Here is a 21,621-nt window from a genome sequence, read left to right on the forward strand (position 1 = left end):
CCTCAGCCAGCCAGGGTACAGAGAGAGACACCCTCAGCCAGCCAGGGTACAGAGAGAGACACCCTCAGCCAGCCAGGGTACAGAGAGAGACACCCTCAGCCAGCCAGGGTACAGAGAGAGACACCCTCAGCCAGCCAGGGTACAGAGAGAGACACCCTCAGCCAGCCAGGGTACAGAGAGACACCCTCAGCCAGCCAGGGTACAGAGAGACACCCTCAGCCAGCCAGGGTACTGAGAGAGACACCCTCAGCCAGCCAGGGTACAGAGAGAGACACCCTCAGCCAGCCAGGGTACAGAGAGAGACACCCTCAGCCAGCCAGGGTACAGAGAGAGACACCCTCAGCCAGCCAGGGTACAGAGAGAGACACCCTCAGCCAGCCAGGGTACTGAGAGAGACACCCTCAGCCAGCCAGGGTACTGAGAGAGACACCCTCAGCCAGCCAGGGTACTGAGAGAGACACCCTCAGCCAGCCAGGGTACAGAGAGACACCCTCAGCCAGCCAGGGTACTGAGAGAGACACCCTCAGCCAGCCAGGGTACAGAGAGAGACACCCTCAGCCAGCCAGGGTACAGAGAGAGACACCCTCAGCCAGCCAGGGTACAGAGAGAGACACCCTCAGCCAGCCAGGGTACAGAGAGAGACACCCTCAGCCAGCCAGGGTACAGAGAGAGACACCCTCAGCCAGCCAGGGTACAGAGAGAGACACCCTCAGCCAGCCAGGGTACAGAGAGAGACACCCTCAGCCAGCCAGGGTACAGAGAGAGACACCCTCAGCCAGCCAGGGTACAGAGAGAGACACCCTCAGCCAGCCAGGGTACAGAGAGAGACACCCTCAGCCAGCCAGGGTACAGAGAGAGACACCCTCAGCCAGCCAGGGTACAGAGAGAGACACCCTCAGCCAGCCAGGGTACAGAGAGAGACACCCTCAGCCAGCCAGGGTACAGAGAGAGACACCCTCAGCCAGCCAGGGTACAGAGAGAGACACCCTCAGCCAGCCAGGGTACAGAGAGAGACACCCTCAGCCAGCCAGGGTACAGAGAGAGACACCCTCAGCCAGCCAGGGTACAGAGAGAGACACCCTCAGCCAGCCCACATACAGCCCCCCTATCCCCCCCACATACAGCCGATTGAGGCTCCAATCCAGCCAAGACAGGAAAGAAGACACCAATCAGTTGAAACAGACCCCCAAATAGACGGGAGACTGACAGAGACAGCCTGCTAGACAGGACTCTCCCCTGCGATGTCTCATGATATAGGCTGTGAGACCCCCACATTGCACAGCCCCACACAGCACACTGTCTATGTCCTGGTGGACTCCAGTGCTGACAGCATCCAGCTGCTCAGGTAAAGCAGGTCTAATACTCAGCACTGCTCTATATGCTTATTTTGTAGTAATTCCCATGGCGGTGAAGTACGGGCTACATGCATTTTCTAGTGTGGAACTCTATCCACCTGGGATGGGGGCACGTGACGAGATCTGGCTGGGATGGGGGGCACGTGACAGGCTCAGTGTGTGATGTTTGGGCAAGTAGCGGGATGGGTGGGTACATGGTAGGATTTGGCTGGGATGGGGGCACGTGGCGGGATCTGACTGGGATGGGGGCACGTGGTGGGATCTGGGTGGGCACGCAGCGGGATCAAACTGGGATGTGTGGGAATGTGGCGGGATTTGAGGTACGTGACGAGATCTGGTGGGGGGGGCACTTGGCAGGATCGGTGTGTGATGTTTGGGCACGTAGCAGGATGGGTGGGTACATGGTAGGATCTGGCTGGGATGAGGACACGTGGCGGGATCTGGCTGAGATGGGGGCATGTGGCGGGATCAGAGTGGGAATGTGGTGAGATATGGGTGGGCACATTGAGGTATTGGAGGCACGTGACGAGATCTGGCTGGGGGCACGTGGCAGGATTGGGCTGGGATTGGAAGCACGTGACAGGATCGGGCTGGGATAGGAGGCATGTGGTGAGATCTGGCTGGAATGGGGGCACGTGGCGTGATCCGGCTGGGATGAGTGAGCACGTAGCAAGATCTGGCCGAGATGAGGGCATGTGTTGGTGATCCAGTTGAGCGGGGCTAATCTCTATCTGTGAGTAGAATGTGTAGGTAAGCTTGGTGAATATGTAGTGAGTGAGACCAATCACAATAAAATATATTTATTCCGCAATGAACGCTGTGCATCGCCTGTCTATCTCAAGGAGGACACTGGGAAAAGCCTAGAGGAATTGTTTCCACAATTCTCCAAGAATGCCCAACTCAACATGCAAATGAGATCAGACAGGCAAAATGGATGCTGTGTTGAACAGTTTTTTTCAAAACAAAGTATGGACCAGAAACTGCACAATTTTGACTGTTTGGGTGTCATCAGCATCAACTCCTAGACCAAGAAACGCTGTCCTAAAAGGTGCAAACTGCGCAGTCTGTGGAGGGTGTCTGGTCATTGGTTGCTGTGGGTCATGTCATGCTTGGAGCTCCATGGCGGGTGTCTGGTCATTGGTCGCTGTGGGTCATGTCATGCTTGGAGCTCCATGGCGGGTGTCTGGTCATTGGTCGCTGTGGGTCATGTCATGCTTGGAGCTCCATGGCGGGTGTCTGGTCATTGGTCGCTGTGGGTCATGTCATGCTTGGATCTCCGGGCAGGTGTCTGGTCATTGGTCGCTGTGGGTCACACCATGCTTGGATCTCCGGGCAGGTGTCTGGTCATTGGTCGCTGTGGGTCATGCCATGCTTGGAGCTCCATGGCGGTTGTCTGGTCATTGGTCGCTGTGGGTCACGCCATGCTTGGAGCTCCATGGCGGGGGTCTGGTCATTGGTCGCTGTGGGTCACGCCATGCTTGGAGCCATAACAGGTCTATGCTCGCTTGCTCCAAAGTGTAACCATCTGTCTCCGACATGATGGGACTTATGGGCTGTATACCACCGGCAGCATTGAATTTCGTCCCTCCTCCCAAGCAACTAAGCCTGTCATCAGGAGACCTGGGTACTGTACCACCTACTTCCCAAACAACCCCAGAGATAAGAGAACTTATCGACTGGTCCTGGGAAGACCCCTAGTTGGCAGGTGGGGATAGGACCTCGGTATCCACCGGCCATACAGGGAAGCTGAGCAGCCTGCCCAGCTCTCCAACCCCAGATGGAGATGTTAGGAGTGGGGACAGTCTGTTCCCCCCCTCCCCCCCCTCCTGCTCCCGAGCGAATTACAGGGAGGGAAGTGTGACGTCCTTCCTCCCCAGCGGCAGTGTGTTATTGGGAGAAGAGACCATTGGTCTCCCTCCCAGCGGCAGTGTATCATGCAGGGAAAAGGAGACAAACAATCTCTCTCCCCAGCGGCAGACAGACTTACAGGGAGAGGAGAGTATTGTCCTCCATCCCCATCAGCAGTATGAGTTACAATGAGTGGAGACGGTCGGTCTCACTCCCCAGCAGCAGTGTGCAACACAGGGAGTGGAGACAGTCGGTCTCACTCCCCAGCGGCCAAGTATGTTACAGGGAGTGGAGACAACTGGTTCCACTCCCCAGCGGCAGGGCGAGTTATTGGGAGTGGAAACGGTCGGTCTCATTCCCCAGCGGCAGTGTGCATAACAGGGAGAGGAGCGTATCGTCCTCTCTCCTCAGGGGCAGGGTACTATACAGGGAGTGGAGACGGTCGTTCTCACTCCCCAGCAGCAGTGTGCAACCCATGGAGAGGAGAGTATCGTCCTCCGTTCCCAGCAGCAGTGTGGGTCCCAGGGGGAGGAGACGGCCGGTCCCTCTCCCCAGTGGCAGGGCTTTTTACAGGGAGAGGAGACAACCGGTCTCTTTCCCCAGTAGCAGTGCAAGTTACTGTGAGTGGGGACAGCTGGTCCCACTTCCTAGCGGCAGGAGTTCACCTAGAGAGGATAATTGCACCCTTCATCCCCAGCGACAACTTGGTCTACACAGAGTGGAGTGCAGCAGTTTTCCTCCCCAACAGGACCTGGAATTTACAAACGGAACCTTGTGGCAGGAGGCCCTCTTTACAGCTGACCCTTTTGGGAAGGGTCACCAGACTAACACAGACCCAGACCGGTTGGAGCTCTGGGGTCTGGTTAGTCTCCGCAGAAGGGGGAATATATGTGACAAACGCCACTTTCCACAGACGTTTGCCACAGACTTCTGGAGGAGTGTGGAAGCTGGCCTCCTGCCCACCGACTGTAAAGACCCATATTTAATTCCCCCTGGTTTGGCACTTTCAATTCGTGTGCATAGAACAGAACGCTAGCTCCCTGGCAGCCGTTCACATGGACCAAAACCGCTAATAGATTTCAGGGGGACTTAGCAGCGAATTCCCTGGAACTATTTTCGGCATCAAGACTTTGTGGTTCCCAGTCGGTCCCCAGCGGCCCTTAGCCGCAATTCTGTGGAACTATTTTTGACATAGGATCGTGTGGTCGGTCAAATTATGAGTTCCAGGAAAATCCTAAACCCATAAACCGATCTGGGTGATTTTTTGGATACCTTTTAGGGCTTTTTATGTATTTTTTTTTTTTTTGTAAACTTTATTTTTGTATGAAAGATCATTTTGAAAAAATTACAATACCATACGTGTCAGAGTAGTGGCATTTGACTTATAGGATGAGTTAGTCTCAATGATAACAACAACATGTCGTTTTACATTCGGTATGACAATTTGTTACTAGTTGGAACGGTGATCTTTCAGTTTCGTTATTATATAACTCGGAGGAAAAAATACCAGCGGTGAGCATTTCAACAAACTTTCTATAATGAACAGCCTGTGGTGGCTTATGGTCATGTAGAGTATGTGGGATGGGACTTTTTGCTAAGCTCGTTAATGTGATCCCCGTCTAGTGTCGGAGGTCTGTTGTGTGATCCCTTGTGGTGAGTTCTGCGTTCGTGTCCCTTCCCGTGTACGGAAAGAAGAAAGAGTAGAGAACAGTGGTGAGAAGAGGATAGTAAGAGGGGGGGGGGGAGTATTTAAGAGGAAGATGAAGGGATAGAGGGAGGTATGGAGGGGGGGGGGGAGGTGCGCCGGTGTGGTGCAGAGTGCGGCTATGCCTCGAGTCCTTTTCCTGTTTCTCAGTGGGGTGGTCTGGGGTGGGTCAGGCGTACTCGCTATTTACCCAAGGTTCCCACATCCTTTCAAATTTGGACGTGGTACCCCGAACTCTAGCTGTGAGGTTGTCCATCAGGTAGACTTCTTTAATATTGGATATGACCCGTTTAATTGGCGGCATATCTATCTTAAGCCACGATTGAGCTAAGGCTCTCCTAGCTGCTAACGTCAGTTTTTGTATTAACCTCAGTTCCCTATTTGTCCAGTTGTCTATTTGTCTGTTTAATAAGTATGTCCAAGGGTTGAGCTCCGGGGCTCTCTGAAATATTTTCTCAATAATGTTGTATATTTGCTTCCAAAAAATTTGTACCTTAGGGCATTCCCACCACATGTGGAGGTAGGTGCCCCTGTGGCCACACCCCCTCCAACAGTCATCAGATGGAGTTTGTTTCATGTGGAATAGTTTGACCGGGGTGGTGTACCATCTAAGCATTGTTTTGAGGGATTGTTCTTGAAGAGTTACGCTGATGGATACTGAGTTGTTGGCCTCCCATATGTCCCTCCATTCCACCCCCTCCAGTACTTCTCCTAATTCCCTTTCCCATGTGTCTGTGTATGTCAATGTGCCCCATTCCTCAGTTTCGGAGCTAATGTGCCCATATAACGTGGATATTAGGCTCTGTGGAGTTGCTTCGCGAAGGCACATTCTCTCAAAAAAGGTCAGAGGACCCTTGCCCGCTTTTTGTATTTGGGGGTGCTGTATGTAGTCCCGTAGTTGTAGGTAGCGGAAAAAATCCGCTGGTGTAAGGTGTGCTTTCTGTTTGAGGTGTTCGAATGATATGACCTCGTTATTTTGAAACATATGACATATTCTTTGTAGTCCCACGTTTTCGAGATTTGCGAACTCTCTGGGTGCCATACCAGGGGGGAAGGCCCTATTTCTCAACAGGGGTGTTAATGGGGATGGTGATGATGCCAATTTGTATTTGTGTGCCGATAGGTCCCATATTCGTAGGGAGTTCAGTATTGCGGGGCAGTCGGTTCTCAGGATGGGTCTTTCATCCCTAGATACCCACATGTGATATTGGGGCAGGTCGGGGCCAGTAAGGAGGGACTCCAGATCTACCCATCTCCTCATGTCTAGGGGCGCGTGCCACATAGCCACCTGTGCGAGCTGTGCCGCCAAATAATAAAAATATAAATGTGGCAATCCTAACCCCCCCCTCTGTTTCTGCCTGTATAATATATTTCGGGATATTCTATGGCGTCGGTTTTGCCACACAAATTCCCCTATGGCCTTTTGCAGTGGGGCTAAATCTGATTTAAGGAGTTTAACAGGTAGTGCTTGGAAAAGGAACAGGATACGGGGTAGTATGTTCATTTTGATAGCATGAATACGGCCTATCCAGGATATGGGTTTATCTATCCATTTCTCCATGTCCCGCCTCAGGGTGTGCATGAGTGGTGTGTAATTTTGTTGGAATAATTTGGTCGGGTCTCGGGTTAGGTGAATCCCCAGATACTTTATGTGGTCTCTTTCTATTTTTTATGTATTTTTAAGGTACTTTTGGGGTGTTTGGGAAAGGTGTATAATTGAGTTTAATACAGTGCTTGACTCCATTATCTCCCAGGCACAGGGGAGGGATTAACTTGTTTTGTATGTAAATGACCTGCACCTGAGAGCCAATGTAATCGTGTGTATGTTTTTACTGTAGTCTACTCTCAGGTCCAGTGGGTGTGCCCCTTGCATGGGGACCTGCATATAAGGCCAATTGTGGCTGCCAATAAACATATTCCAGGTTGTACTCCCTGAACTATGTGTCGTCTGGTTACTGGGAGGGGAAAGGGCTATTCTTTAATCACTGTTCCAGTGTGGAGGATTCAGCGGGGAAAGTTCTTGTAAGGACTAGAGCTCCCAGGACGAAGTATCGTCCAGTGCCTGGGGGTGTCTAGAGCAGAGCGGTTCTAGGACCCCAGTCAAGCCACGGCAACTGTGGGCAGAAGTGCTGCGGTTTGTCCCCTGTTTCAGCTAGGAAGCGGTCCTTGGTGGTGGTACCCAGCCAGGTGTACAGGGCGATCCGTTACACACAGTAATGGTTTCCGTGCTGGGAGGCCCTTGGTCACACAATAATTGCCACGGTAGGGAGAGGCCCTTGGTCACGCAGTAATGGTTGCCGTAGTAAGAGGCCCTTGGTCATGCAGTAATGGCCACGGTAGGGCGAGGCCCTTGGTCACACAATAATTGCCACGGTAGGGAGAGGCCCTTGGTCACGCAGTAATGGCCACGGTAGGGAGAGGCCCTTGGTCACGCAGTAATGGCCACGGTAGGGAGAGGCCCTTGGTCACGCAGTAATGGCCACGGTAGGGCGAGGCCCTTGGTCACACAATAATTGCCACGGTAGGGAGAGGCCCTTGGTCACACAATAATTGCCACGGTAGGGAGAGGCCCTTGGTCACGCAGTAATGGCCACGGTAGGGAGAGGCCCTTGGTCACGCAGTAATGGCCACGGTAGGGAGAGGCCCTTGGTCACGCAGTAATGGCCACGGTAGGGAGAGGCCCTTGGTCACGCAGTAATGGCCGCCGTAGGGAGAGGCTCTTGGTCCCGCAGTAATGGTTGCCGTGCTGGGACGTCCTGGGTCACGCAGTAATGGTTGCCGTGCTGGGACGTCCTTGGTCACGCAGTAATGGCCGCCTTAGTGAGAGGCTCTTGGTCACGCAGTAATGGTTGCCGTGCTGGGACGTCCTGGGTCACGCAGTAATGGTTGCCGTGCTGGGACGTCCTTGGTCACGCAGTAATGGTTGCCGTAGTAAGAGGCCCTTGGTCACACAATAATGGCCACGGTAGGGAGAGGCCCTTGGTCACGCAGTAATGGCCACGGTAGGGAGAGGCCCTTGGTCACGCAGTAATGGCCACGGTAGGGAGAGGCCCTTGGTCACGCAGTAATGGCCACAGTAGGGAGAGGCCCTTGGTCACGCAGTAATGGCCACGGTAGGGAGAGGCCCTTGGTCACGCAGTAATGGCCACGGTAGGGAGAGGCCCTTGGTCACGCAGTAATGGCCACGGTAGGGAGAGGCCCTTGGTCACGCAGTAATGGCCACGGTAGGGAGAGGCCCTTGGTCACGCAGTAATGGCCACGGTAGGGAGAGGCCCTTGGTCACGCAGTAATGGCCACGGTAGGGAGAGGCCCTTGGTCACGCAGTAATGGCCACGGTAGGGAGAGGCCCTTGGTCACGCAGTAATGGCCACGGTAGGGAGAGGCCCTTGGTCACGCAGTAATGGCCACGGTAGGGAGAGGCCCTTGGTCACGCAGTAATGGCCACGGTAGGGAGAGGCCCTTGGTCACGCAGTAATGGCCACGGTAGGGAGAGGCCCTTGGTCACGCAGTAATGGCCACGGTAGGGAGAGGCCCTTGGTCACGCAGTAATGGCCACGGTAGGGAGAGGCCCTTGGTCACGCAGTAATGGCCACGGTAGGGAGAGGCCCTTGGTCACGCAGTAATGGCCACGGTAGGGAGAGGCCCTTGGTCACGCAGTAATGGCCACGGTAGGGAGAGGCCCTTGGTCACGCAGTAATGGCCGCCGTAGGGAGAGGCTCTTGGTCCCGCAGTAATGGTTGCCGTGCTGGGACGTCCTGGGTCACGCAGTAATGGTTGCCGTGCTGGGACGTCCTGGGTCACACAGTAATGGTTGCCGTGCTGGGACGTCCTGGGTCACACAGTAATGGTTGCCGCGCTGGGACGTCCTGGGTCACGCAGTAATGGTTGCCGCGCTGGGACGTCCTGGGTCACGCAGTAATGGTTGCCGCGCTGGGACGTCCTGGGTCACGCAGTAATGGTTGCCGCGCTGGGACGTCCTGGGTCACGCAGTAATGGTTGCCGCGCTGGGACGTCCTGGGTCACGCAGTAATGGTTGCCGCGCTGGGACGTCCTGGGTCACGCAGTAATGGTTGCCGCGCTGGGACGTCCTGGGTCACGCAGTAATGGTTGCCGCGCTGGGACGTCCTGGGTCACGCAGTAATGGTTGCCGCGCTGGGACGTCCTGGGTCACGCAGTAATGGTTGCCGCGCTGGGACGTCCTGGGTCACGCAGTAATGGTTGCCGCGCTGGGACGTCCTGGGTCACGCAGTAATGGTTGCCGCGCTGGGACGTCCTGGGTCACGCAGTAATGGTTGCCGCGCTGGGACGTCCTGGGTCACGCAGTAATGGTTGCCGCGCTGGGACGTCCTGGGTCACGCAGTAATGGTTGCCGCGCTGGGACGTCCTGGGTCACGCAGTAATGGTTGCCGCGCTGGGACGTCCTGGGTCACGCAGTAATGGTTGCCGCGCTGGGACGTCCTGGGTCACGCAGTAATGGTTGCCGCGCTGGGACGTCCTGGGTCACGCAGTAATGGTTGCCGCGCTGGGACGTCCTGGGTCACGCAGTAATGGTTGCCGCGCTGGGACGTCCTGGGTCACGCAGTAATGGTTGCCGCGCTGGGACGTCCTGGGTCACGCAGTAATGGTTGCCGCGCTGGGACGTCCTGGGTCACGCAGTAATGGTTGCCGCGCTGGGACGTCCTGGGTCACGCAGTAATGGTTGCCGCGCTGGGACGTCCTGGGTCACGCAGTAATGGTTGCCGCGCTGGGACGTCCTGGGTCACGCAGTAATGGTTGCCGCGCTGGGACGTCCTGGGTCACGCAGTAATGGTTGCCGCGCTGGGACGTCCTGGGTCACGCAGTAATGGTTGCCGCGCTGGGACGTCCTGGGTCACGCAGTAATGGTCGCCGCGCTGGGACGTCCTGGGTCACGCAGTAATGGTCGCCGCGCTGGGTCACGCAGTAATGGTCGCCGTGCTGGGTCACGCAGTAATGGTCGCCGTGCTGGGTCACATTGTAATGACAATTAATAAACAAGACAGGAGCTCGCTTGGGGAAGATCTACTTAAAGAAAATACATTGTCTGCAATTTAAATATTATTTAAATGACCTTCTAGCTTTATTGCTGTGGAGCTCTGTGATTACTCATACACATTGCATATTACTGTGAGTTTTATTAACTCTGGAGCTCTGCGATACCCTCCTACATACTATGTGTTTTACACATACATTCCTTGTATCATAGAGGGAAACAAGTTATATAAAGACTAGCAAAATGATGATACCATAGCACTTGTAGTAGTGATGTCTATGTATTAGGACACGTACCTCTCACCTCCTCCTGTTGTCTGTGTATTAGGAGGAGGTGAGCGGTAGGTGTCCTGATACCTGTGTATTAGGAGGAGGTGAGAGGTAGGTGTCCTGATACCTGTGTATTAGGAGGAGGTGAGAGGTAGGTGTCCTGATACCTGTGTATTAGGAGGAGGTGAGAGGTAGGTGTCCTGATGTCTGTGTATTAGGAGGAGGTGAGAGGTAGGTGTCCTGATGTCTGTGTATTAGGAGGAGGTGAGAGGTACGTGTCCTGATGTCTGTGTATTAGGAGGAGGTGAGAGGTAGGTGTCCTGATACCTGTGTATTAGGAGGAGGGGAGAGGTACGTGTCCTGATGTCTGTGTATTAGGAGGAGGGGAGAGGTACGTGTCCTGATGTCTGTGTATTAGGAGGAGGTGAGAGGTAGGTGTCCTGATACCTGTGTATTAGGAGGAGGGGAGAGGTACGTGTCCTGATACCTGTGTATTAGGAGGAGGTGAGAGGTAGGTGTCCTGATGTCTGTGTATTAGGAGGTGAGAGGTAGGTGTCCTGATGTCTGTGTATTAGGAGGAGGTGGGAGGTAGGTGTCCTGATGTCTGTGTATTAGGAGGAGGTGAGAGGTAGGTGTCCTGATGTCTGTGTATTAGGAGGGGGTGAGAGGTAGGTGTCCTGATGTCTGTGTATTAGGAGGCGGTGAGAGGTAGGTGTCCTGATGTCTGTGTATTAGGAGGAGGTGAGAGGTAGGTGTCCTGATACCTGTGTATTAGGAGGAGGGGAGAGGTACGTGTCCTGATACCTGTGTATTAGGAGGAGGTGAGAGGTAGGTGTCCTGATGTCTGTGTATTAGGAGGAGGTGAGAGGTAGGTGTCCTGATGTCTGTGTATTAGGAGGTGAGAGGTAGGTGTCCTGATGTCTGTGTATTAGGAGGCGGTGAGAGGTACGTGTCCTGATGTCTGTGTATTAGGAGGAGGGGAGAGGTACGTGTCCTGATGTCTGTGTAATAGGAGGAGATGAGAGGTAGGTGTCCTGATGTCTGTGTATTAGGAGGCGGTGAGAGGTACGTGTCCTGATGTCTGTGTATTAGGAGGAGGGGAGAGGTACGTGTCCTGATGTCTGTGTAATAGGAGGAGATGAGAGGTACGTGTCCTGATACCTGTGTATTAGGAGGAGGTGAGAGGTAGGTGTCCTGATGTCTGTGTATTAGGAGGTGAGAGGTAGGTGTCCTGATGTCTGTGTATTAGGAGGAGGTGGGAGGTAGGTGTCCTGATGTCTGTGTATTAGGAGGAGGTGAGAGGTAGGTGTCCTGATGTCTGTGTATTAGGAGGGGGTGAGAGGTAGGTGTCCTGATGTCTGTGTATTAGGAGGCGGTGAGAGGTAGGTGTCCTGATGTCTGTGTATTAGGAGGAGGTGAGAGGTAGGTGTCCTGATACCTGTGTATTAGGAGGAGGGGAGAGGTACGTGTCCTGATACCTGTGTATTAGGAGGAGGGGAGAGGTAGGTGTCCTGATGTCTGTGTATTAGGAGGAGGTGAGAGGTAGGTGTCCTGATGTCTGTGTATTAGGAGGTGAGAGGTAGGTGTCCTGATGTCTGTGTATTAGGAGGCGGTGAGAGGTACGTGTCCTGATGTCTGTGTATTAGGAGGAGGTGAGAGGTAGGTGTCCTGATGTCTGTGTATTAGGAGGTGAGAGGTACGTGTCCTGATGTCTGTGGTGAGAGGATGGTATAACATACTAACGCTGTTCTCCGCACACAGTTTGAGCCCCCTCCTGCCCGAATCTGGAATTGTTGAAGATATTGATGTGGAAACTGCTCTTGAAACAAACAAGGAGCAATTCTACCAGTTAAAGAGCCAACCCATTGCGACAAGGCAAGTGTACTAGACAAAAAATGTGGCATTATACAGCGGGTACAGTCAGAGGGTGGCACAGGACGTACAGTGACAGGTGGTATACAGCGGGTACGGTCAGAGGGTGGCACAGGACGTACAGTGACAGGTGGTATACAGCAGGTACAGTCAGAGGGTGGCACAGGACGTACAGTGACAGGTGGTATACAGCGGGTACAGTCAGAGGGTGGCACAGGACGTACAGTGACAGGTGGTATACAGCAGGTACGGTCAGAGGGTGGCACAGGACGTACAGTGACAGGTGGTATACAGCAGGTACGGTCAGAGGGTGGCACAGGACGTACAGTGACAGGTGGTATACAGCAGGTACGGTCAGAGGGTGGCACAGGACGTACAGTGACAGGTGGTATACAGCAGGTACAGTCAGAGGGTGGCACAGGACGTACAGTGACAGGTGGTATACAGCAGGTACGGTCAGAGGGTGGCACAGGACGTACAGTGACAGGTGGTATACAGCAGGTACGGTCAGAGGGTGGCACAGGACGTACAGTGACAGGTGGTATACAGCAGGTACGGTCAGAGGGTGGCACAGGACGTACAACGATGGGTGGCACAGGACGTACAGTGACAGGTGGTATACAGCAGGTACGGTCAGAGGGTGGCACAGGACGTACAACGATGGGTGGCACAGGACGTACAGTGACAGGTGGTATACAGCGGGTACAGTCAGAGGGTGGCACAGGACGTACAACGATGGGTGGCACAGGACGTACAGTGACAGGTGGCATTATACAACAGACACAGAGGGCGGCACAGTGACAGGTGGCATTCTAGAGCAAACACGGTCAGAGTGGCACATTAAAGCCCAGGCCAAGAGTTATAGTGGTTTTAATGCCAGTCTCAGAATATACCTGCACATATTATGCCAACTCACATTTGGGTTTTTTTCATAGTCAGAACAAAGAGACTCCGTTAGCACCCCTACAGACACCTGGCACAATGACATTGCGGGTACTGCAACGCCAGCAGCTGATGAGGGCTCAGACCCAGGAACAGGAGCGCAGAGAGCAGGAGCAACAGGCAGCTCAGAACCTGATAGAACGTGGGAATCCTATACCCGCCACACCAGCCATCAGCGTTAACAATGTAACCCGCCCCACACAGGTGCCACTAGAGGTACTAAAGGTAAGTTTTGTGGCAAGCTACCTGCAGAAATTACTCTTTCATCAAAAGACTCCTCAAATACCCCCCAACATGCATATACAGGGAGACCCCCCCCGGGTACCACTAGCATGCACATACAGGGTGCCTGCCCCCCCCCCCCCCCCGAGTACCACTAGCATGCACATACAGGGTGCCCCCCCCATCCCCCCTGATGACCCCCCCTCGATTATCCCCAGCGTGCACATACTGGGAGACCCCTCCCCCCCCCCTCGATTACCCCCAGCGTGCACATACTGGGAGACCCCCCCCCCCCCTCGATTACCCCCAGCGTGCACATACTGGGAGACCACCCCCCCCCTCGATTACCCCCAGCGTGCACATACTGGGAGACCCCCCCCCCCTCGATTACCCCCAGCGTGCACATACTGGGAGACCCCCCCCCCCTCGATTACCCCCAGCGTGCACATACTGGGAGACCCCCCCTCGATTACCCCCAGCGTGCACATACTGGGAGACCCCCCCTTCGATTACCCCCAGCGTGCACATACTGGGAGACCCCCCCCTTCGATTACCCCCAGCGTGCACATACTGGGAGACCCCCCCTTCGATTACCCCCAGCGTACACATACTGGGAGACCCCCACCCCCCTCGAGTACCCCCAGCGTACACATACTGGGAGACCCCCCCCCCCCCTCGAGTACCCCCAGCGTGTACCTACAGGGAGAACCACCCCTCGCGTACCCCCAGCGTGTACCTACAGGGAGAACCCCCCCCCCGAGTACCCCCAGCGTGTACCTACAGGGAGACTCTATGAAGAACAAGTGCTAAACGTGGAACAAAGGGCAGGCATACTATATTTGTTTCCTTGGTGAGCGCTCCATGTTTAGACTCTTGTTTTAGGGATGGTCTATATACAAAATGTCTGCCACGTTCAGACATGGAGTCTGCTGCTAATCACCAGTGCTGTGCAGCATAGGATTGCTTCCCTCCCAATGGCTATCAACAAGCTCTCTATAAACCTGTTACATTGCAGGTCCAAACCCACCTGGAAAACCCAACCAAGTACCACATCCAGCAGTCACAGCGCCAGCAAGTTAAGCAGTATCTCTCCACAACCATGGGGGCCAAACTGCCCCTTCTAGGCTCTGCTCCAGGTACCAGCACTGCCAACAACGCTGGCACATCTCCGCTCCCAGCGCAGCCTGCCATGCCGTCAGCAAGCAGTGCCCCGAACAGTCCCCTGGCAATGCTCAACATTGGCTCAAACTCCGAAAAAGAGGTGAGTAGTTGCACTCTGAGACCAGTGAAGTGAATAGGACTTTCCTGCTATTGCTTATATTTATCATTAACTTTTTAGATTGATGATGTCATTGATGAAATCATTAGCCTAGAATCCAGCTTTAATGATGAAATGATGGGATTTGTGGACAGAAGTCAGCTGCCTAGTACAGTAAGTCACTAAATGGATTCCAGTAACAATGTGGACACATCTTGCATGGTAATGGGGCAAATAGCCTTTCTATCTGGTGATCTAGCCCTTGGTAAAGCCAGTGATAATGCCCTGAAATTCAGGAATACATGAAAGAGTGGTCTAGAGGCCTATATGTTGTCCTTTCTATGCCAAAACACTCAGTAAAAATACTGAAACACGTGACCTTGTCTGTGTTTAACCCACTGACTTTGCATACAGCTACCTGGAAATATTCTTGATGTTTATTGCACTTCTGGAATGTCCGCCCCAGTGATCACTGTGAGCAATTCCTGTCCGGCTGACCTGACCAATATAAAGAAAGAATATCCAGGTGGGTGAATGGAGGCTCATTACCAGTTCAACAAATCAATGAGTTGCCCAGCAAATAATCTCATCCATGTCTTCCTCTTTCAGATCACGAAGTGAAAGCATTGTCCAAGGAGCGACAGAAGAAAGACAATCACAACCTGAGTAAGGGGATAATTAATGGGGAGGGACAGGGCAGGAGACCGTGAATGGGGGACATACAACGGGAGAGTCTGTCCAGGAGACCGAGAATAGGGGGACATACAACGGGAGAGTCTGTCCAGGAGACCGAGAATAGGGGGACATACAACGGGAGAGTCTGTCCAGACCGAGAATAGGGGGACATACAACGGGGCAGTCTGTCCAGGAGACCGAGAATAGGGGGACATACAGTTGGGGAGTCTGTCCAGGAGACCGATAATAGGGGGACATACAATTGGGACATCATGAATGGGGGAGATGGGCCAGGAGACCAAGAATTGGGGACATACAGTGGGGAACACCATAAAGGGAAGAGTCTGTCCAGCAGACCGAGAATGGGGGAGCTACAGTGGAGAACACCTTGAATGGGTGAGATGGGCCAAGAGATTGAGAGTGATAGCGCTACAGTGGGGGACACTATGAATGGGGAAGTCTGTCCAGCAGACAGAGAATAGGGGTCATAGAGTGGGGGAACCATGAATGGAGGGAATGTCTTTCATTGGGGACATAGGCTTGGTGGTCCATGATTGGTGAGACCGGGTAGGGGAATCATGAATGGGGCATGTTACCATTAGTAGAGAAGATGGAAGGGGAAGTCTGTTAAGACGTGATGGGGACGGGGTCCATGATTGGAGTAGCTGGAGCAGAGGGACCATTAATGGAGCATCAATGTATGATACTTGTGGAATAGTGATTATCCCACGCACCTTGCGTCACGTGAACCCCTTCACTCCCTGTCATGTCATCCCCATTAGAATGCAGGGAGCGCAGTGTATAAGCCGCCATCAAGATCCGGCAGGATTTGCTCTAGGGACTTGATCTAACTCTTAATCTAGAATAGAAATCGGCCACAGTAAGACAGGAAATGATGGCCCAGCTCACACGGCTGGATTTTATCTTTTTAGATTTTGTTTTAATATTTTGCCTTCAATCCCAGTTTGGTATCAGCAGAACATACAGACATTTCATGTATAAACACTTTTTTTTTAAATTTATTTTTGCCTCTATTTTCTATGTATTCTCGATCAAGTCCATCACAAAATAACGCGTCCGCTCCAGCCCACAGCGTCTCTTTAAACACAATTTCTGGTTGATATTTCCCAGCCGGAGCTGAATTGTGTCACCTGTCCCCAGCAACTATTCAAATCACTGTGTATTATTCTCTGATAGCTGGAGTTTAGGCAATTCCCCAATTGTAGCTTGTTGTATAATCCTGCTGAGCCCTGGCAATGCCTTTGCATGTTGATTGGTAGGTTTTTATTTGCAACAAATGCTTCCATTCTTGTAGAAGACATTGGTTCTGTCATTAGTGGAGGGAAACGGAGGAGCAGTATTCTTTATAACGTAGTCCGGCCCGGCCAGCACCAGGGTACAATTAGCTCGTTCTCATGTCTTCCTCCTGTAAGAGAAGGGAGAGGAGCTAAAAATGATGTCCTGCACAATGTTGTCTTTGTAAGTGTGTGGAGTGTGCCACATAGAGCGCTAAACACTGCCTTTCCAGCTGAGCTCTTTACGTAGCCCCCACTGACTGAAGTCTACTGAAAGACTGGAAGCCAGTCTCCCTCTCTATTACACATAATGGTGATACAGTAATCAAATTAACCAGAGACGCAGTTAGTACAGAGAGCGTATTTATTCTGGGAACAATAAATGGGCAGGTATGTAAGAACCGCACCCAAACCGGTCTGACCAGCACAAGCTTGGGCCTGCAGGAGAGAGACAGGCGTTCTATAACCTACTGTGTTCACCAGACGAGCCGATCCAGGCCTCCTCGTTCCCCTCTAATAATACTTTGTTCCTGTATTATTACAAAAAGGAAGCAATGTGATTCCGAGGCTCTACTTGCCATTGCAGACGATTTCCTTCTTTCAAACGTAACAAAATGTATGTTTCTATCTTCTCTTCTGTATGCAGTTGAACGTCGGCGAAGATTTAATATTAATGACCGAATTAAGGAGCTTGGAACATTAATCCCAAAATCCAGTGACCCGTGAGTGGAAATTTATCCCCTCATTATCTCACATGCCTGTTAGCCCCCCCACTATCTCACATGCCTGTTAGCCCCCCCGCTATCTCACATGCCTGTTAGCCCCCCCGCTATCTCACATGCCTGTTAGCCCCCCCGCTATCTCACATGCCTGTTAGCCCCCCCGCTATCTCACATGCCTGTTAGCCCCCCCCGCTATCTCACATGCCTGTTAGCCCCCCCGCTATCTCACATGCCTGTTAGCCCCCCCACTATCTCACATGCCTGTTGGCCCCCCCACTATCTCACATGCCTGTTGGCCCCCCCCACTATCTCACATGCCTGTTGGCCCCCCCACTATCTCACATGCCTGTTGGCCCCCCCACTATCTCACATGCCTGTTGGCCCCCCCACTATCTCACATGCCTGTTGGCCCCCCCACTATCTCACATGCCTGTTGGCCCCCCCACTATCTCACATGCCTGTTGGCCCCCCCACTATCTCACATGCCTGTTAGCCCCCCCCACTATCTCACATGCCTGTTAGCCCCCCCCACTATCTCACATGCCTGTTAGCCCCCCCCACTATCTCACATGCCTGTTAGCCCCCCCCACTATCTCACATGCCTGTTAGCCCTCCCCACTATCTCACATGCCTGTTAGCCCTCCCCACTATCTCACATGCCTGTTAGCCCCCCCCCACTATCTCACATGCCTGTTAGCCCCCCCCCACTATCTCACATGCCTGTTAGCCCCCCCCCACTATCTCACATGCCTGTTAGCCCCCCCCCACTATCTCACATGCCTGTTAGCCCCCCCCCACTATCTCACATGCCTGTTAGCCCCCCCCCACTATCTCACATGCCTGTTAGCCCCCCCCCACTATCTCACATGCCTGTTAGCCCCCCCCACTATCTCACATGCCTGTTAGCCCCCCCCCACTATCTCACATGCCTGTTAGCCCCCCCCACTATCTCACATGCCTGTTAGCCCCCCCCACTATCTCACATGCCTGTTAGCCCCCCCACTATCTCACATGCCTGTTAGCCCCCCCCACTATCTCACATGCCTGTTAGCCCCCCCCACTATCTCACATGCCTGTTAGCCCCCCCACTATCTCACATGCCTGTTAGCCCCCCCCACTATCTCACATGCCTGTTAGCCCCCCCCACTATCTCACATGCCTGTTAGCCCCCCCCACTATCTCACATGCCTGTTAGCCCCCCCCACTATCTCACATGCCTGTTAGCCCCCCCCACTATCTCACATGCCTGTTAGCCCCCCCCCCACTATCTCACATGCCTGTTAGCCCCCCCCCCACTATCTCACATGCCTGTTACCTCCCCATTATCTTGCACACCTGTAACCTCCCCATTATCTTGTACGCCTGTTCACCCACTATTATCTTGCACACATGTGACACTGTCCTCTTTCCTGGTTAGTGGTAGTCCTAGTCTGTATGCTCTCCTCCTGTTCCTTCAGGGAGGTTCGCTGGAATAAAGGAACTATCCTAAAGGCGTCTGTTGAGTACATCCGAAAATTGCAAAAAGAACAACAGCGTGTCCGTGAGCTGGAAGGCAGACAGCGCAAACTGGAGCATGTTAACCAGAGTTTGATGCTGCGTATCCAGGTAACCGGGAGTACAGCTCTGTACACTGACAGACACTGACATTCCACATGTGTTCCTCACTTACTGTACATGTCATTTGCAGGAGTTGGAGATGCAGGCTCAGATGCATGGACTCAACCCTCATTCCACCATCTCCGCAGACACTCCTAAGACAGAGTCCACATCCGAAGCATTGTCAGATTTCTTCACCAACCTCTCTCAGCCCCTCAATACATCCTCTTTAGACTTGGGAACTGCCACCTACTCTGACCCACTGAGTGACTTGGTGGACAGTAGCCTAAGTTTTCACCTCAATCTGACAGGAGACTCGGCTATTGAAGACATTCTTATGGATGATGCCTTGTCCCCAATGGGCAGAGAAGATCCTCTCCTCTCCTCGGTTTCTCCTGGTGCCTCCAAAACCAGCAGTCCGCACAGCACCTTCAGCATGGAGGACGACCCTTGACTGGATTTAAACTTTTACCAAACTGACCCCAGTGCTGGCCTCCGATCTACAACCATAAGCCTATAAAACTGACCTACAGAGCAAGTCCCGTCAAACAGACCCTGGAGGTACGCTCTAGGGTAGACCAACTGTAGCTACAGAACACATATCTTCACTAATTAGCTGTTCATGAGATTTCATTTCCATCAGCCTTGCCTACTAAATGGAGTGGTGGTGACGTTTTCAGTCCTGGGGTCTCGTCTCCCGTGGTTGTAAATATGTGGGTTCTAATCTAACATAAAATGGCATTAAAGCAAGAAAGAACCCTGGTGGGATCACTGGCTGGGCCAATAAACATTCCCTGGCAGAGTACATACTGAATTCATAAGCATTCTCCCTAGTATGACTCCGGCTTACACATATAGTGGGCAACGATGACGTTTGATAAATATGAACTTTTCTGCCCCCAAGCACTCCATGGATTTCTTAAAACATGCATGTTCCTTCGTGTTATTGGAACATACTACTTTTATTTTTTTCGGTTTAAGATGTCCTCAAATTTTCTTGATGGTAATTTGCAGAGTAGAATGTCCCCCACTACCCCAGACATGGCATAGGAGAAGGCGCTAAAGGATGCTACTTTACAGGTAGTACCAGAGGCTACTGTAGGTGGAAAGGCCTCTTACTATACCAGAAGCCACAGTAGGTGGACAGGTCTCACACCAGAGGCCACCATATGTGGGCTCTTCTCTTATTATACTGGGGGTCATTACAGATGTACAGATCTTTTACTAAACCAGAGGCTACAGTACATGGACATTATTATACCAGAGGCCGCAGTAGGTGGACAGGTCTCACACCAGAGGCCACCATATGTGGACATTTCTTTTACTATACCAGAGGCCACAGTACATGGACATTATTATACCAGAGGCCGCAGTAGGTGGACAGATCTCTCGTATTCTTCAACCACAATAAGTTTTTATTTAAAAATAAAATAATCACCAGATATGCTGTGGAGGTTTAGGACAATGCTGTGACCGTGGGCTCTCATGTCAGGGCTAATTGTAGCCATTCTGTAGATGAAAGGTAATGTTGCTATGGATGTTGTATGATGATCCCAGGGCGAGCTTTGGGAATGGGGCAAGATTCATTTTATTGATGCAGAAATTAAGTGATTGTTACTGCAGACAGAACCCACACTGACGGCAGAGTCCTAACTGTCTAGCCACAGCGAGGTGCCGCCACATTATTTAACCCTCTTCTAATAATCCTGAAGGACTCTCTACAAATTAAAAAGTCGCTGTAAAACTAGGCTGCACTGTTTAAGTGCATGCCCCTACCTAGATGGAGGGGGACTGAGAAGCAATGTGTCATATAATGAATAATGGCTAAAGACATGCCTGGATGGGATTAGTTATAATGTGGGAAAATTTGCAATATAGTAATGAGTGTGCGGCGATAGAGCTGTGAGTGTATGTGGAGTGGGCGACGATAGAGCTGTGAGTGTATGTGGAGTGGGCGACGATAGAGCTGTGAGTGTATGTGGAGTGGGCGACGATAGAGCTGTGAGTGTATGTGGAGTGGGCGACGATAGAGCTGTGAGTGTATGTGGAGTGGGCGACGATAGAGCTGTGAGTGTATGCGGACTGTTACGGGACACTGCTGTGAGTGTATGCGGAGCGTGCCGGGACAGAGCTGTGAGTGTATGCGGTGTATGCGGAGCGTGCCGGGACAGAGCTGTGAGAGTATGTCGTTTTTGCTGGGACTTATATCATTACTCTATCTGTAAACAGAGTAATGATGTATAAAATATGTTGGGGTGTGTGTGTGTGTGTGGACAGGGCTATATTTGTATTGGGGGACATTGTTATGAGTATATTGGGGGAGCAGGCCTCACCCCATATCTTCTTTGTGCTTCTATATAATTTAGGATTGTCATGTATTTTGCATATTACAAAATTATTACATATAGCTGCAAATTCTTTAATAAAACATTTTACATTATCTTTAAAGTAAGACAATTTCTGGTGTTATATCTCTGGGAGGGGTGGTATCAAAACCATCCACAGCAGCAAGCACACTGTATCCCACACCTCCCCCAGGTACCAAACTGCAGAACAACACAGAGCCATACCTCGGCCAGTAAGGAGAATATAGGGAGTATGAGTGTAACGGAGGAACCCAGGCCATTATGGAGCGCTCCACACATAGTCATCAAAGCTAGATCCAGGATCTCTGGGACCTGTCTTTTGCTGGAAGGACTACCATGGTTATAGACCTTTCTCTGTATACCTTCTCCCATGTAGAAAGGCAATGATTAATTACCTCCCCCTCCCCCCCCCCCACATTAGCCAAGACTATCTTCAGGGGATAAAATGAACACGTTTATTGATCACATCTCTCTCTCTCTTTCTC

The 21,621-nt window shown here is 52.3% G+C and overlaps 1 protein-coding gene across 1 annotated transcript; it reads left to right on the forward strand.

Moving 5' to 3' along the window:
• Window positions 1–1,122: 1,122 nt before the first annotated feature.
• TFE3 (transcription factor binding to IGHM enhancer 3) lies at window positions 1,123–21,210 on the forward strand. Its single transcript, XM_063433155.1, has 10 exons — window positions 1,123–1,345; window positions 11,950–12,067; window positions 13,000–13,227; window positions 14,240–14,485; window positions 14,564–14,656; window positions 14,897–15,008; window positions 15,092–15,148; window positions 17,099–17,174; window positions 18,632–18,779; window positions 18,862–21,210. The coding sequence occupies exons 1-10, from the start codon at window positions 1,242–1,244 to the stop codon at window positions 19,222–19,224; spliced, it is 1,545 nt and encodes a 514-aa protein (XP_063289225.1). The 5' UTR covers window positions 1,123–1,241; the 3' UTR covers window positions 19,225–21,210.
• The last annotated feature ends 411 nt before the right edge of the window (window positions 21,211–21,621 follow it).

Source organism: Pelobates fuscus, chromosome 9 (assembly GCF_036172605.1).
Source record: "Pelobates fuscus isolate aPelFus1 chromosome 9, aPelFus1.pri, whole genome shotgun sequence".
Taxonomy (NCBI): Eukaryota; Metazoa; Chordata; class Amphibia; order Anura; family Pelobatidae; genus Pelobates; species Pelobates fuscus.

Coding starts and splice junctions, on each gene's coding strand:
- TFE3 (XM_063433155.1), top strand. CDS start 1,242: ATGTCTCATGATATAGGCTGTGAGACCCCCACATTGCACAGCCCCACA. Junction 1,346..11,949: donor GACAGCATCCAGCTGCTCAG/GTAAAGCAGGTC, acceptor CTCCGCACACAG/TTTGAGCCCCCTCCTGCCCG. Junction 12,068..12,999: donor AACCCATTGCGACAAGGCAA/GTGTACTAGACA, acceptor TTTCATAGTCAG/AACAAAGAGACTCCGTTAGC.